Source organism: Pungitius pungitius, chromosome 19 (genome assembly GCF_949316345.1).
Source record: "Pungitius pungitius chromosome 19, fPunPun2.1, whole genome shotgun sequence".
Lineage (NCBI taxonomy): Eukaryota > Metazoa > Chordata > Actinopteri > Perciformes > Gasterosteidae > Pungitius > Pungitius pungitius.
The window spans coordinates 1,348,308-1,364,421 of NC_084918.1; the positions used below are offsets into that span (position 1 = coordinate 1,348,308).

Consider the following 16,114-nt stretch of genomic DNA (forward strand, 5'->3'; position numbering starts at 1 on the left):
GCCCTCTGCTGCCCATCTGCAGGGAGACACCAGCACGCCGCTCGCTCCGCTTCACCAGAACAAGAGAAGACCACTCATTTCTCAGGCCTACATGAGGCACAAGTCCTGGGGGGGGGGGGGGGATGAGCCCTCGTGGGAGGTGCTACAACTGTGTCTAAAAGATGAATGAGGGCCGATTTGGCAGATGTGAAGATATGAGCCCACAGATGTTTGGTTGGATGGCGGCAGGTGTTCCTCTCCCTTCACCGTCAGCTCGTCCCACAGGTGGAGGACGATAAGCTTCCGTCCGCTGCAGAAGGAACTCAGTGATTGTTTAAGTGAGTAATAAAATGACAAAGAAATGGGAAAAATAACTGTAAAAGCATGTTGAAATACATCATTGTCTTTTGATTCATAATAATAATAACAAATATAAAGCGAATACCAGACTAAATATTTTCTAAATTAAATTATTCTTGTCTAACGTATTCATCATCATTAATATTATGAATGTATACGTATTATTTAATGTGCATACTATGAATGAATGAATGAAGAAGTGAGGTCATCATTTAATTTTGTGTCCCTTCTGTAGAATATTCAGAGCAAAATGTTTCTTTATCTCCAAATCCTCACAGCGGCCCCAAACTGCTCAGTTATTTCATGATCAATTATTGGACTGGATGCATGGAAGCGTTTATTAAAATCACTCCAGGGGTACAGGTTGCTACGGTAACGGCCCTGAGGGCCTCCAGGCCTCGGCAGCAGGCAAATGTTTCCCAGGCGACAAATACAAAACCTCCAGGGCGAAGAATGGTTCTTTTCAGCCGGGGGGGGGGGGGTCGGGTTCTTGGAGGAGGCAGCGGCTTACTCTACTCTACTCAAATCCACTCGAGGTACCAGTGAAGAGGTTCTTGGGCTGAATAGTCGCCTCGGGTTCAGAACACTGGAAGTAAAAAAAAATTACATGGGAATAATGAGCAAAAGTCATCTTCCTCTTCTGAAGCCTCGTATCCAACAGTCCTTTGGGGTGAAACCCTTCACAGCCCCCCCTGAGCTGGTGGAGGAGAAGGCGCCGCATGGAGCCGCATGGAATTTGCATCATCACTTCTCTCCAAGATGTTAATACTGAAGCTTTAAACAATGAATACGCCATCGAGCAGGTTGTAGCCATAAAAAGCATTTTGTGTTTAGCTTGTCTTATAGACACCTGAGGTCCATGACATCACACATCAACCCCCCCCCCCACACACCCCTCATGTATTTTAACTGAGCTACTAACCCTTCTATCAAAGTTCAGTTTTTACAGAAGCACTTTTTGCAAAACAAACGTGTAAAGTTACGGTTCATTTAATTATCATTTATCATCAATCTTCTGCTCCTCTTTTCATCTGTGGATTTAATTGAAAAGCTTCCCTTTGATTTTCTTGTTATCTAAAGTTCAGTCAACTGAACCCAGAAAGTTTCTCAGGAGCCTTTGATCTAATTATGCATGTCAAGGGAGGGGGGGGGGCGGGGGGCATCTGAATGACCGTACCCAGCCTTGCAGTGAACGTATCACAGTGTGTAAAATAAAGGTATTGTTGAACGACGGGGCAGCAGATGAAAGGTGACGTCGTGGTTCGGTGACATCTCACCTGAGCAGGTGACCCTGATCACTCAGCCATTTTCAAATCAGCCGATGGAGCGGCAGGATCTCATCGACTCTTCATCACTTTGTGGAATCCTGGAATTCAAGGTGGGCTACAAACAAGGATTCACACGCTGCAGGTGGAGGTCGTTCCGCTCACGTCTGTGCAGAGGTCACGTGCGTGCAGTTCTCAGCTCGGCCAGCAGGTGCTGCTGTATCACCGGATTACAGCGGCACGGAGCTCAAGGAGTTCCAATTCAGAAGCACAAAGACGAAGGAGGCGGGAGACGATTTGCCTTTTCTGGGGGTTTCTCCTCTATTTTCTGTGCCTTTTTCTATTATTTTACTCCTTCAATAAAAAAAAACAACAACTATTGTATCTTCATCTCATGAACATACCGTATATAATTCAGTTACTCAACCCCTATAGTTATTTCTGATTGTCCCAGTTTTTTATTCAAACACACCATTTCAATTCTATTCACCTGGACTGAATAGGCCACATATTCATTTCTGATGCCTTGTCCCACCTTCCATTACGTTTCCATGACAACTCAGCTTGAAGGGTTGCTGCAGATGCAAATTCCCAAATATTCAGATTGACTTCATGTTTTAATTATTGGAGGATAGGCATCTTTTTCTCTGAGTTTGACACCTGGACACCTTGTATCATAGCACATAGTATTATCTGTGCAGGGTTTATGATGGTAGATCACAATGCATTCTGGGTAATACGGTACTTCTTGACTTGTGCACCAACTCGCTGAGCCTATAAATAATAGATCTCACATCTCCACAGAGGGGCAAGGAACCGTGGGGGGGGGGGGGGGGGCGTGGAGAGGGTCAGGACGGGGACGGACGGACGGGGGGGGGGGGGTATCAGAATCGATGCAGCACAACCAGCGATGTTTTGATCCATTTCCTTGAAAAAACCAATAAGACTAAAAGTGTATCGATGACATTTTGAAGTAGTTTCCTCTTATCATAATGTGACACCAGGTGAATAGAAGCCCTTGTCATGCTTTTAAGCACTTACCTTTGTACCAAACCCCAAAATGACGGCTCACTCGTTTCTTCCTTGTTCCACTTAGACAGAAGGTTTATTTCTGTCGGCAGGATCTTCTGATGTTGAAGTCCTTTTTATTCATATCAAGCCCAAATCTCATGAAGCAGAATTTATTTTTCCCGGACAGTGCTTTGTGTTCATGTTGCTCCATGAAGACAACTTATGTCTTTACTTAGTTCCGGTTGCTTCTTATCTCTTTGTGGTAGTTTTGTAGCTCTCTGCATCCTATTTGTGTTTCATTTTAGTCCCTTTGGTCGCTTCGCCTCTTTTGGAACTCATTGTGTGGCTCTTTTTGCAACTTGTTTTGCATTTCTCCGTAGACTTGCATCCATTTCTAGTTGCAACAAGGAATATAAAAAACCCCATTGGCCCCCAAACCTTCTGGGCCCCCCGGGGGCCCTCTAACCCGTACCAATGATCACCATCCGCCTGTGAGGCGTCATCTACTTCGGACAGGACCAACAGGAGTTTGCGCCCTGATGGGCTGGATCATCTCTCCCTAATTCATAAAACATGATGATTTCAAAGCCAAGATTTAATTAGCAGAAAAGTGAGAGCTGTGCTTCATCAGGACCGACTCCCATTAGCACCACATGCACATCAGACCAATACTGCTCACTTACAACACAACTCATGCCTCAAAATAGGTAAAAGTAATAAGTAAATACGCACATGGGAGGGGGGGGGCAATCTCATTCAATCGAGAGAGCTTTATTGAATCAGACCCTGAGACGTCCCTCTGCGTGTCCGTCTCACTGTCTCCTCACTTTACCCTTTTTGCCTGTTTAAACAGAGGCACGATCCTTGCTGCTGGCCTCTGCCCCCATTGACAGGTGAATATTGACCCCCCCTCAAAGGGCCGTTATGAGGAATAAACCAAGCCGAAGAGGGCAAACATGCCCTTTGCTATTGATTTGTTCAATAAAGGGGGGGGGGGCTCACCTCTACTGATTAAGTAGGTAGGGGAAAATTCCAACAGAGTGTTTTTAGTGGCTGGGGGGGGGGGGGGGGGGAAGGAGTGAGCGCCGCTGCCGGCTGCCATTAATGATAATTGCGCAGCTGCAAAAAAGGTTGCATGAGCCATTTGCTGATTTTTTGAAAGTGCCCTATCAGAGGTTATTAACTTCCCTGTGCCACTGCATCAAGGGGAACATGTCGGGGTGGGGGGGGGGGGGGGGGAACATGTGTCTGACATATTGGGATTTTTGCTTTATTTAGTTTGTGAACCCTGAGCGTCATCGTCTGCCTCCCAATGAAACCCGTTTTTCTGAGAGACACTTAGAGGGAAAGTTCAGCTCTTTGGGGGTGGGGTCGTGACCGTGAGATTCAGCTGGGCCTGAAGGTGATTCTAATATTCCACGTACAGTTTGTTGTTGTGGGCTTGATTTCTTTGTCCCCCGAAATCCGCCTCCGGATCCTGTGATGTGCTCCTCCTGGTGTTTGAGCTTCAGCAGCATGAAACCAGCTCCAAGCTTCATGCTCCTCCATCGTGGCATTGTGATGCATTTTACCAGATAAACTTGTACCTCTGAGTGGTTTCTGTAATGAGCCTGCAGCATGAAGCGTGGATATTCCGCCGTGGGGGCAAACACTTTTTGTTACGCTTTTTGCGAACCCCAAAACCTTCCTTTTGATCTTAATAACCTCCTCTGGTCCGCAGAGGCTGGTTACATGACTCATGTGTGCTTCTCTTTGTGTGCGAGGCAACCGGGGTTCACAACGTTAAAAACTATGAATTAAAATCAATTCAAGCTCATTTTTTCCTGTGAGTCATGGAGCCATTTGTTCGCCTTAATGAGTTCCCTTTGGAGCCCAGTTGAATGACCTTAATGGATGTTTTGCTGTTGCAGGCCACAATGAATTCAGGATAGGAAGACAAGTTATGAAGTTGACCTCTGACCCCTACGAGTGGTGCCCATGTGACCCACGTGACTCTCTGTTTTCCGCGTGCGTGTTCCTGCGTTACAGGCCGCATGGGTTCTCGTTTTCTTGTAACTTTCATGCATAATATTCAAGTTCTGAGAGCATAAACTCTCGTGTCCTGGTTGCCGTGGAGGCGACGGTCTCTGGCGTCCTCCCTCAGCAGATGGGGACATGTCCTCCTCAGAGGCTCTGATCTGTTTGTTCAGAAACGTGAAAGTCCTTCGGATGGACCCTGTGGAGCTCCGCCTCGGTGTGTCTCTCTCCGTGGTGCTGAAGAGTAAAAACCCAGGTTTAAAGAGCTGTTATTCGTGCGTACGCATTTGGGCCGTTACACTGTGAACAGATTGGTCGCACTGTGCAGACACACAGATGAATTGGCAATCTGAACCTCTCGCTCTTTGGCACGCCGGACCATCAGCGCCATTCATTGCCCCCCAGGAAAACCCAGAGGGAAGATACGCGAGATTGAATATATTGTTACTGTTATTGTGTGAATCTCATTAACAGTTTCTGTGACAACTCCGCCCAGTACCACAAGTTGGTTTGTGGACTCCACTGATTTTAAAGTACTGGACGTGCTTCTTTAACGTGTCGACCACAGAACCTGCACCCACTTTGACCCACTTTAAGTCCCACGCAGGCTTTTTAAATGCACAACATTTGCTGCTTTAATCCCACAATGTGAGAGGCCTTTAAGTTGCAAAATGGTGCCTTTCAGAGTTGCCCGCAGCGCTACAAACGGTTGTTTTTTTTCTCCATCATTCCATCAACTATTTTAACAAGTAAAGTGCCACCATTCAGTCACTTTGGTTCCCGTTGTTTCCTTAGCTCCTTTGTGCTCTCTGAGGCCCAGCGGTGTGCCATTAGAGTGTTGTGGCTGCATCAAAAGTCACACATGGTGGATTTATTTTGGCCGTATAAGGAAATGACTTGCAACAGTATGCATTCTTTCTTTCTGTTCTTCATTCCTGATCAGTTCCCTCAGAGAATTTCAGGGGATGCTGCTAACGCTGTGCAGCTCTGAAGGAGGAGCCACACATTGAACATAAGTCCGCAGTGTGTCTGTGTCGTCTCTGAAAAGGAGAAAGCTTTCTTGCTTATATTTAAAGGGACATTTAGATTTGAGGATGGGGTTTTCATGCACGTTCACCATGGTAACAGCTTTCAACGGGCATTTCACTGAAGGACAAGCAGTCTTTTCTTTAGTGAAGATCTGTATCTCAAGCAACATGCTTTTTACTGTTCTTCAGATTGTAATTAAAAGGAGCTTTTCTTCTTCCCACAGTATCTCTCATAATGGGAACATTAAGTCTTACGTGAATGATTGGCACCTCCAGCACCGCCGGACTAATGGCAGTTCTGATTGTCCAGGGATGCTTTTTAAACAAGCTCTGACACCTCCAGCTCCTGCTTTCACAGTAAATATGTTTTACTGAAACTGTGCGTTGACGTTGGCTTGTATTGTGAAAGTTATGTGTTTTTTTTCTGTTGAGTTGTCCTTTCCATCTCACCCTGTAGATGTAGACGCATTAATGCAAAGGGTGAGTTGGGTGGATGCTGTGAGTGTTGTTGTGTAGAAACACTGTGGAATAAAATGAGTCATTTTGCGTTGAGTGGATTTCTTGTCCTCGTACCAGGGTCAATCGTTTTCATTTTTTTCTCTAATTCTCTAAACGCATCGCTCACGGTCTCAGTCATGAAAAGCTTTTTGTTAATTCTTTTAGTTAAGAAAAACTGCAAGCCCTTTGCCCTAAAATATTATGGTAAAATATATGATAAAATGATATGACAATATTAAGAGCGGTAGACAGTAGACATCATATTATAATAATAATGGTAATAAACGCAGTTAAAGTAGCGGTGAAGGCAACAGAAATATCCCTGATAACTCAAGCAGTGGGACTCAGGTGCGACAAAGGTGAGACTCAGATGGGAGTAAGGTGGGACTCACGCGGGACTCAGGTGGGACTCAGGTGAGACTCAGGCGGGACTCAGGTGGGAGTCAGGTGGTAGTCACATGGTAGTCAGGCGGGACTCAGGCGGGACACAGGTGGGAGTCAGGTGGGAGTCAGGTGGTAGTCACATGGTAGTCAGGCGGGACTCAGGTGGGACTCAGGTGGGACTCAGATGGGACTCACGTGGTAGTCAGGTGGGAGTCAGGTTTTAATGAGGTGGGACTCAGGTGGGAGTCAGGTGGGAGTCAGGTACCACAACGAGCGACGTGAGAAGGCAGAAAGACATCAGGCAAGTTGTCAAAACATGGTCAGGACTATTCTCATCAGTCCCCCCTGTGGGACTATTAGCCATTAGATATTTCTCGGATGTTGTGTTGCAATAATGTGTTTATAAAAAGGTCAATCCAACATTAAGAGGCTGCATTTGGGTTTGTTTGGAGCTTAGAGAGCATACAAATGGAGACTGAGGAATACACTTTAAATCATGATGAGCAGATAATTACACTCACTGTGTCACTCCTGGAATGCAGCCTTGCTGGAAGTAATTAATACATAAGTGATGCTTGTAAAGGTAATTGGCTTCTTATTTAGAATTAAACAACATACATAAAGAGAATCAACGCTCTGAGAGTGTTAACTTGTCTACCAACGAGTAATTAAAGTCAAGGTTTGAATAGAAGCAATAAAGTTCTTTCCCTTGAGGTTTTCCATCCGCTTTAATTTTCTCTTGGGCTGCTGCTTGTTTGACGTCCGGTTTGTTGAAGGGAGAAAGGGTTTGTGGGTGCACAGAGATCCTTTGTCACAAAAGAGCGGACCATGAAAGGAAAACACACTCACGATTAGCCAGTGAATACGACGGAGGGCTGAGCAGGGCCAGGTACCTGCCGACGTAACCATGATAACCCAGTGTCGATCTGAAGAGAGGAGAAGGGATCAAACTGCTGGCTCACCTGGGGCTGCAGCCTTGGACCAACCTTCCCCTAAAGATTTCTGGCCTTAAATGTACGAAGCCTGAAGGGGAAGGGGGGGGGGCTTAGAGGCGAGTTGAAATACAAATTATAGACAGAGGATCGTGTCCACGTGTTTTGTGTCCTCTCGTTCTGCCGTTTGTTAAAGCTGCATCCTCTGTAGTGACCAGCAGGGGGCGGCTCCTCTGCTCCCATAGATGTCTATCAGGAAATGACTCTACTTCTGTGTGGTGACCAGCAGGGGGCGACTCCTCTGCTCCCATAGACGTCTACGAGGAAATAACTCTACTTCTGTGTAGTGACCAGCAGGGAGCGACTCCTCTGCTCCCATAGACGTCTATGAGGAAATTACTCTACTTCTGTGTAGTGACCAGCAGGGGGCGACTCCTCTGCTCCCATAGACGTCTATGAGGAAATGACTCTACTTCTGTGTAGTGACCAGCAGGGGGCGACTCCTCTGCTCCCATAGACGTCTATGAGGAAATGACTCTACTTCTGTGTAGTGACCAGCAGGGGGCGACTCCTCTGCTCCCATAGACGTCTATGAGGAAATGACTCTACTTCTGTGTGGTGACCAGCAGGGGGCGACTCCTCTGCTCCCATAGACGTCTATGAGGAAATGACTCTACTTCTGTGTAGTGACCAGCAGGGAGCGACTCCTCTGCTCCCATAGACGTCTATGAGGAAATGACTCTACTTCTGTGTAGTGACCAGCAGGGGGCGACTCCTCTGCTCCCATAGACGTCTATGAGGAAATGACTCTCCTTCTGTGTAGTGACCAGCAGGGGGCGACTCCTCTGCTCCCATAGACGTCTATGAGGAAATGGCTCTACTTCTGTGTAGTGACCAGCAGGGGGCGACTCCTCTGCTCCCATAGACGTCTATGAGGAAATGACTCTACTTCTGTGTAGTGACCAGCAGGGGGCGACTCCTCTGCTCCCATAGACGTCTATGAGGAAATGACTCTGCTTCTGTGTAGTGACCAGCAGGGGGCGACTCCTCTGCTCCCATAGACGTCTATGAGGAAATGACTCTACTTCTGTGTGGTGACCAGCAGGGGGCGACTCCTCTGCTCCCATAGACGTCTATGAGGAAATGACTCCACTTCTGTGTAGTGACCAGCAGGGGGCGACTCCTCTGCTCCCATAGACGTCTATGAGGAAATGACTCTACTTCTCTCTTGATTTATTCCCTCAGTAAACATTGTAAACATGAGGCTCAGGGCTACAAAAATATATCGCCCTCTACGTAACGCTCCTTTCGTTCTGTCTTGGCTGAAAGTCCATCTCGTTTTATTTCTACATTTAGTGATTCCCTTTCAGCCCAAAGATTCTGAATCTGGATCAAAACTTCTCACTTGTGAACCCCGAGTGTCACTAATCCACAGCATCGTGTCGTACATCTGCTCACTGAGGCGTCGGGCCGGGCTTTGCTCCTCCTCTCCTGCCTCACCAGCCAGCGGATAGGGCACAGCCACAGGAGGGTGTGTGTGTGTGCGAGTGTGCGTGTGTGTGTGCGTGTGAGTGTGTGTATAAGAGCAGCTAGACGGGAGGACCACAGTAGCTTACCAAGTGATGATCTGACTGCACTCAAACGGAGAGCTGATCTCAGCACTGTGGACTCGCCGTCTCACCGCTTCGCTCCTTCGCCCTGATCTTCACATCCCATCTTTTCCGAGGGAGCTTTTATTTATCTGAACTTCCGAGTGGAGAGCGGGGGGGGGGGGGGCCCGAGGGACCGTCTTTGGCCGCCGAATAACAGCGGCAGCATATGTTTGAATATAATTGGCTCTTTCTTGGTTAACCCGAAGAGTGAAAGGGGAAGATTGCTCTTCTTGTTGCTCCTCCGGATGACGAGGACGACTGCGGACTTTCGAAAACGCACAATGGAGTGACAACAACACAGAGAGACCTTGACCATGAACGGCACGGAGAGCGAGGCATTGATCCAAAGCTTCCACAACAGGAGCGCCCCGGGCGCCCCGCCACCCGACAGACACCCGTCGGCCGAGGGGAAGGACTCTTCGGCTGGATGCTACGAGCAGCTGCTCATTTCCACCGAGGTCTTCCTCACCCTGGGCATCGTCAGCCTGCTGGAGAACATCCTGGTGGTGGCCGCCATCGTCAAAAACAAGAACCTCCACTCGCCCATGTACTTCTTCATCTGCAGCCTGGCCGTGGCCGACATGCTCGTCAGCGTCTCCAACGCCTCCGAGACCATCGTCATCGCGCTCATCGCCGGCGGCAGCCTGACCCCCCCGGTGGCCCTGATCAGGAACATGGACAACGTGTTTGACTCCATGATCTGCAGCTCCCTGTTGGCCTCCATCTGCAGCCTGCTGGCCATCGCCATCGACCGCTACATCACCATCTTCTACGCGCTGCGCTACCACAACATCGTCACCCTGCGGCGCGCCACGCTGGTCATCGGCAGCATCTGGACGTGCTGCACGGTGTCCGGCATCCTCTTCATCGTCTACTCGGAGAGCACCACGGTGCTCATCTGCCTCATCACCATGTTCTTCACCATGCTGGTGCTGATGGCGTCGCTGTACGTGCACATGTTCCTGCTGGCCCGCCTGCACATCAAGCGCATCGCGGCGCTGCCGGGCCACGCGCCCATCCACCAGCGGGCCAACATGAAGGGCGCCATCACCCTCACCATCCTCCTCGGGGTGTTTGTGGTGTGCTGGGCGCCTTTCTTCCTCCACCTCGTCCTCATGATCAGCTGCCCCAGGAACCCCTACTGCACCTGCTTCATGTCCCACTTCAACATGTACCTCATCCTCATCATGTGCAACTCCGTCATCGACCCCATCATCTACGCCTTCCGCAGCCAGGAAATGAGGAAGACCTTCAGAGAGATCTTCTGCTGCGGGCGTTGGGATGTCGGCTGTTGATGATTCACAAGAGGGGTTCTTGCCTTTGGGTTGCAGAGGAAAAATACACAGCTGCTCAGAGGAAAATGTGGTTTTATTAATTTGGCTCTCAAGTGCAATTTGAAGCTTTGCTCTTCAGCCTGAATATTTAACTGTGGTTCGCTTCAAAATCGTTCCGTCTGCACACACAACTTTCCTTTTGTTCACTGTCAAAAAAAAAAGATCAGCGCGGTGATGGGTCGTAAAGATCTTAGCACCTTTTAACCTGGACTCTGGAACTCAAATGTCACGGCAGTTGGAGTGCGTCCAGCGGGGAGATGAGAGCGTTTGGGGGGGGGGGGGGTCTGATCCACGACGCATGTCCCCCGGCTCCTGCGACGCATGGCAGCGGCTGCCAAGAGGAACTTCGGGACATTTGCTTTCCTTGAGAATGTTCTTTGTCTTCATCCACGGAGGATTCAGGGGGAAAGAGAGGTGCTGAATTGTGATTCTGTTTTACACCCTGAGACGGAGGAACACCTGTTTGTAGAGCAGCAGGCCGCGGCGTGACGCTCGCAGGGATCCATCAGCGAAGCCTCGGGGCGACACATTTACAGCGAAGAGGGAAAATACTTGTACACCTTTCGTACAGAAAAAAAACAGAAAAAAATGAGTATTTGTTTATCACTTTGAAATGGTGAAATGAAGAAAAGTGGATATTTCTCAGGCTTGTGTTAAGCGTTTCTGGTTTAGATGTTTTGTTGATTTGTGGGTGTGTATTTGTAGTTTTGGGCTCCGTCGTCATCAGGGAGGACCAGAAAGCTGCTTCAGTGCAAATCACGACTAAAAAAAACCCCTCCACAGCTCCCTGACTCACCCGTTGATCTCCATCAAAGCGCCTGTGAACTGGTGGTGTGTGTATATTGTGAGTTTGCACACGTGGGTTGTGTGCTCGCCCTCGAGACGCACGTATGACATCACATGTATTTTTCTATAGATCCGTTTGATGTATTTTGAATCATGTTCCTGCACAGATTTGACTAACTGTATTTTTATGTGCTGCTTTTATTCTTGCCTTAAATACGTAGAGAGCAGCTTATCCTCCTTGTGGTAAGTGTTATTTTCGATATTGCCTTTTATTTATTTCTGTCTATCAAACACAAAACACAAGAAAACGTAAGTAAATGAGTGTTTGCGTGGACTCTGATAAATGTGTGTCGGTATGAAGCCGCTTCAAAGTAACAAAGTAACTTCAATAAAGGCTTCATGCTACAGCTCTGTTTGTCGGCCTCTCATTTGCACCTTTTTGACCTCTAACGCGACCCCGACTCCGTCGACCTTGTGAAGACAGCGTCGCGCTCGGAGGAACAACTGGAGCCACACAAAGAGCGGCGATGCAGATGAGTGTGTTGTTATATGACTGCATTAATACGGGAGAATCATTCACACTAAAGTCAAGAAAACGCTTCCATCAGCAAATAGACATTCGCTGCATGCATCCAATAAGAAATCTGATTTATTTATTAATAACCCAATAATAGACGTTAGGCTTCTAATGGAATCACAGTCCTCCAGCAGGTTTCTGCTGATCCATCGAGGTGATGAAAGGTGAAAGAAAAGGTTTGAAATCCCCGACATGTTGCTCACAGCTTTTCTTTCACCCTGAAAACAGATTTGAAGTGTCGCACCAAGCACAATTAAATATATTAACGGATTCTCAGATAAACAGGTCCCAAAATCATTTTCTACTAAAGCAATATGAAACAACCAAACACTTATTTCCTAACAGACCGGAAGAGGTAAACAGCGAAGACACAGGATGACGGATGCAACCTGTTACACTGTCGTTGCTTAGCAACCCCGGATACAACGCACGTTCTGCTGTGAGAATCATGTTTACCTTCCCCAAACATATTCTCCTGTTATTCTGTGAAAATGAAGCAATGACGTCAGTGAAAACACGACCAACTTTTAAGACCCAAATCCTACTTGTTTGCTTCTTCTTTAAAAGAGAAGCCGAAGGCACGGAGAGAACCCAGCCTTCGATGAACAACAGAAAATAATCTCACACGTGTGTTTCCTGTTATCGTCAGTGTCAATGGTTCATTCATCTCCGGCTCCTCGGTGCACGTAACCCCCCCCCCCCCCCCTCACTGAGGGGCCATGCTCCTGAAGCCTCAGAGACTCCTGCAAGTCATTCCTCTTCTTCTTTTTTTTACACTTCACTTACTGAAAAGGTTTCTCTCATGACTCGCGCTTCAGTCGTATTTTCATTACTCATCTGAGCCATGAGGAAAGTGTTTGAGGCACCAGGTGAACTCACTGTGGGTGAAAGGAGCTCCCATCAGAAGGATGTTTTACACTGCAGCAACATCTGGAGCTCTGAGCTAAAAGAGGAAAACACTCATGTGCTGCTGCTGACAGAACGTTGAGAATGCAAATATAGTGGATGAAAAGTCTTTGTTGCATGTTAATCTGTTTTTGTACGTATCAAGCTGAGATGTATGTTTGTGTACATGATGCATTTGTTTGTGTTAATTAAGTGATGCACAAGTTTTACCCGTGCACTGCTTTATATTCCATCAACGCAGGCACCCTTCTCTTTTAATTCTGCTCAATACCGCTTCCTTTGCAGCTCCAGACCCGACTAATACGAGTGCTCGGATCTTCCAGTTCTTTCCCGATAGGATTTGATCTTAAGTGCTCATTGCGTAGTTGCATTTGTTTGTACCTCCGGTGCTGTTTGTGACTGTTTGTGCACTAAGGAGGCAAACGGTTGCCATGGTCGCCATGACAACGCGTGCCTGTGCACAACCTGCCATCGCCCTCAAGAGTTTTAAATCCTTTTTTGTCTGATGAAAATCAAGTTCTTTGACATTTGAAAAAAAGGAACGCGAGTAGCACACAGACAGCTGTTTGCGAGTGGAGAAGAACATCTGGGAGAGAGATTTGAGACCTGAAGCCATGCAAGCGGGAGGCGTTTAAATATATGTTCATGTCTGATCAGCTCTTTAGAGATGTGTGAGTTTAAGATCCAGATGTTATCTCGGTTTATAAAACACATAACATCTGGGAGATGGCTGTATCTCTTGTGAATTGACACAATACAACAATAATACATAACCAAGTCCTTTTGTAACACATGTGTTATTTTTTGCAAACATTCTGCTGTTGTTGATAGTGTCTTTTTTATTTTGTATGTTGGTTTGAAACGGTTTCAAGCTGCAACCTTGTGGTCCGGAAGGAAAATCATTTCCCTCCGCTGCATATTTGAGATTTCATTTCGTTTACTATCCAACTTTCCACCAATGAAACACGCTTCGAATTGAAATACAAACGATTCGATTTGTTGACCCGACGACCCCAGACATCCCACGATGATCCCTGCACACCTTCACGTGGAGACAAAGAAGAACGCAGGATCGATGGAGGAGACCTTTGACCTCTTCCATGCAGCCGGAGCATCTACTAACCGGCACAACTATTTTACCAACAAGAAACAAGCTACCAATTTCAGCGAAACGCCCATGAAGCTGAACACACAGTGCCGTCTATTATCGTATTGATCGGACATATTGAACTGGGAGATGTCAGCACTCAGGGATGCAGTGCAGAGTGAATCATCAGAGCGAAAAGATTTACATTATTATTTTGCAAATCTGTTCTTGAGGTTGGAGAAAGGTGGTCATGACATTTATTTCAGGGAGGGCCCCTTCGGGCTGTCAATCACGGCCAGATGCATTTACACGGAATGCCCACCCATCAAAAATGTCGCATTAGGTGGAAACGTCGGGACTCAAATGGATTCTGTGTGTAAAATCAAAGGCAAAATGGAAAGTTTAAAAAGTCGCAGATCTCCTCTCTGTTGGACCCGTAACGATCTAAAGCACCTTCTAATGCTGCAGGTTCAACAGAGAGCCTCAGGAGCACTAGACTCCATTAGTGACGCCTTCGAACATCTGTAAAGCATCATTCCAGCACACGCCAAAGCAGGCGTTCTGCATTCATGAGCGGAACATGTGTCCAGAGGACACGCGTGGTGTCAGACGGGGCACCGTGTACCGGGCCAGGCGTTACCCTGGCAACCGTTCAGAAACAACAAAGACAGAAACTGATGGGGGGCGGGTTTCCCTCACAGGTGTTAATGAGCTCATTCCAAAGCCGTTTTTAGCCGTCGGTACCCGCTGCGTCACTCACCTGCGCTCAGGTAACACAAACTCTGGAAAAGGGAAAACAAGTGGACAACAGACACCTGATGCCCGTCCGTGGCGTTGAGTCGCTGTGTCTTCCAAACGAAGGTTTCCTTGACAACAAGCAGGGAGTTAGTGAGCGGGGACATCGAGAAACTGATGAAACAAGTTCAACAGCGTTCGGTCACCTCTGTGCCATGAGCGCTAATCACTTGGAGGAAGTACTCAAGCTGCTTCCTGGAAGCAGGAAGGGGGAACCAGAACCAGGGCCGAGGGGTACGGGGGGGGAGGGAGGAGGAGGGGGGCGGGACTGCCAGACCCCGCAGCAGTAAAATGAGAGGTTTTTTTTGAAGGGAGGCGCTAATAACACTATTACACTAATACTGCTTACAGTAATAAAAGCCACTTATCCTCCTGCGTGAGTGCTTGAGAGGTGCTTGAGAGGTGCTTGAGAGGTGCTTGAGAGGTGCTTGACCTTTAGCGGCGGTGAGCAGGGCGCCGTGTCGAGGGCCACTCGTTCGTTTGGGGGAATTGTTCAAAGACCTTCTGGAACAGGCCTCGTTGGAAGCCCGTCTGGAGTGGGATCAGGGATCTCTTTTCTCTCACTGTGACCGAGGAAGGCACAAACATCGCCACGCCAGCGGACCGTCTCCTCCTCCGTCTTATTGTATTATAACTTATTATTATAACTTTATGCTCAGAGACCAGCGGCGTTTTGAATTAGAGCGAAGAGCGAACGTGTGAAGCGCTAGTAATCGTGTTTTCATCCTTGAGCCTGAATAGCTGCCACATCCACATTCAAAGACTTGCCAGGAAGAGAAAGTCTGTTGAACAAAAGAATGAGTGAGAATGAATATGAATTTGAAAGCGATTCAGCGCCCGAGAGCCTCGCTGAACTATTTCACCCTACAGGTGGTGTTTTGTTTTACACCAATGGAGAAACTGACGGAAAAAAAACTGACGAAAAAAAAATGTTGTATTTTTTACATGTTAAATCAAGCGTGCTCTTTAAGAAAAACATGCTTGGACTTGTCAAAGGACGGCAGTGAAATAAGATCTGATTTTATATTTCCTATTTCAATTCTAACAGATTTTGTGGTAACAATGCCCTGCAACACCTCTGCATCTCCTGAACGAGGGTTTTTACCTTTAAACCCCTGCAGCCTGCTTCAGAGGATTTAGAGACGGCACGAAGGTCGAGGGTCAACTCGTGTTGCGGCTGCTTTCTGACCCTCTTTAAACCAACGGTGAGGGAGCGATCCGCCCCCTGCTCCTTTGCCGCGAGCTTCGAACGTCACGTGGTGCTTTTCAGGACCTTTCTGATCCACCACCTGCAGACTTTGTGCTCCTTTATAACAGTGTTCAGCCAGCGTTTGTGTGAGTGACGGATGGAGGGGCCGCTGGCTGACTTCACGCTGCGTGAGGCCGCGTGGGCGGTCGCTCATTCAAGCGGTTTCTTCTGCGGCGGCGGAGAAGACGGAGGGGGGGGGGGGGGGGGGGTGAGCTCCGAGTGTCGCAGTGACACTCAAACGCACTCACAGCTAAC

The 16,114-nt window shown here is 47.7% G+C and overlaps 1 protein-coding gene across 1 annotated transcript; it reads left to right on the plus strand.

Moving 5' to 3' along the window:
* The first annotated feature begins 9,242 nt into the window (after nucleotides 1-9,242).
* On the plus strand, nucleotides 9,243-10,551 carry mc4r (melanocortin 4 receptor). The gene has a single exon (XM_037456691.2). The coding sequence runs from the start codon at nucleotides 9,440-9,442 to the stop codon at nucleotides 10,418-10,420; it is 981 nt and encodes a 326-aa protein (XP_037312588.2). The 5' UTR covers nucleotides 9,243-9,439; the 3' UTR covers nucleotides 10,421-10,551.
* Nucleotides 10,552-16,114: the final 5,563 nt, after the last annotated feature.

Coding starts and splice junctions, on each gene's coding strand:
- mc4r (XM_037456691.2), top strand. CDS start 9,440: ATGAACGGCACGGAGAGCGAGGCATTGATCCAAAGCTTCCACAACAGG.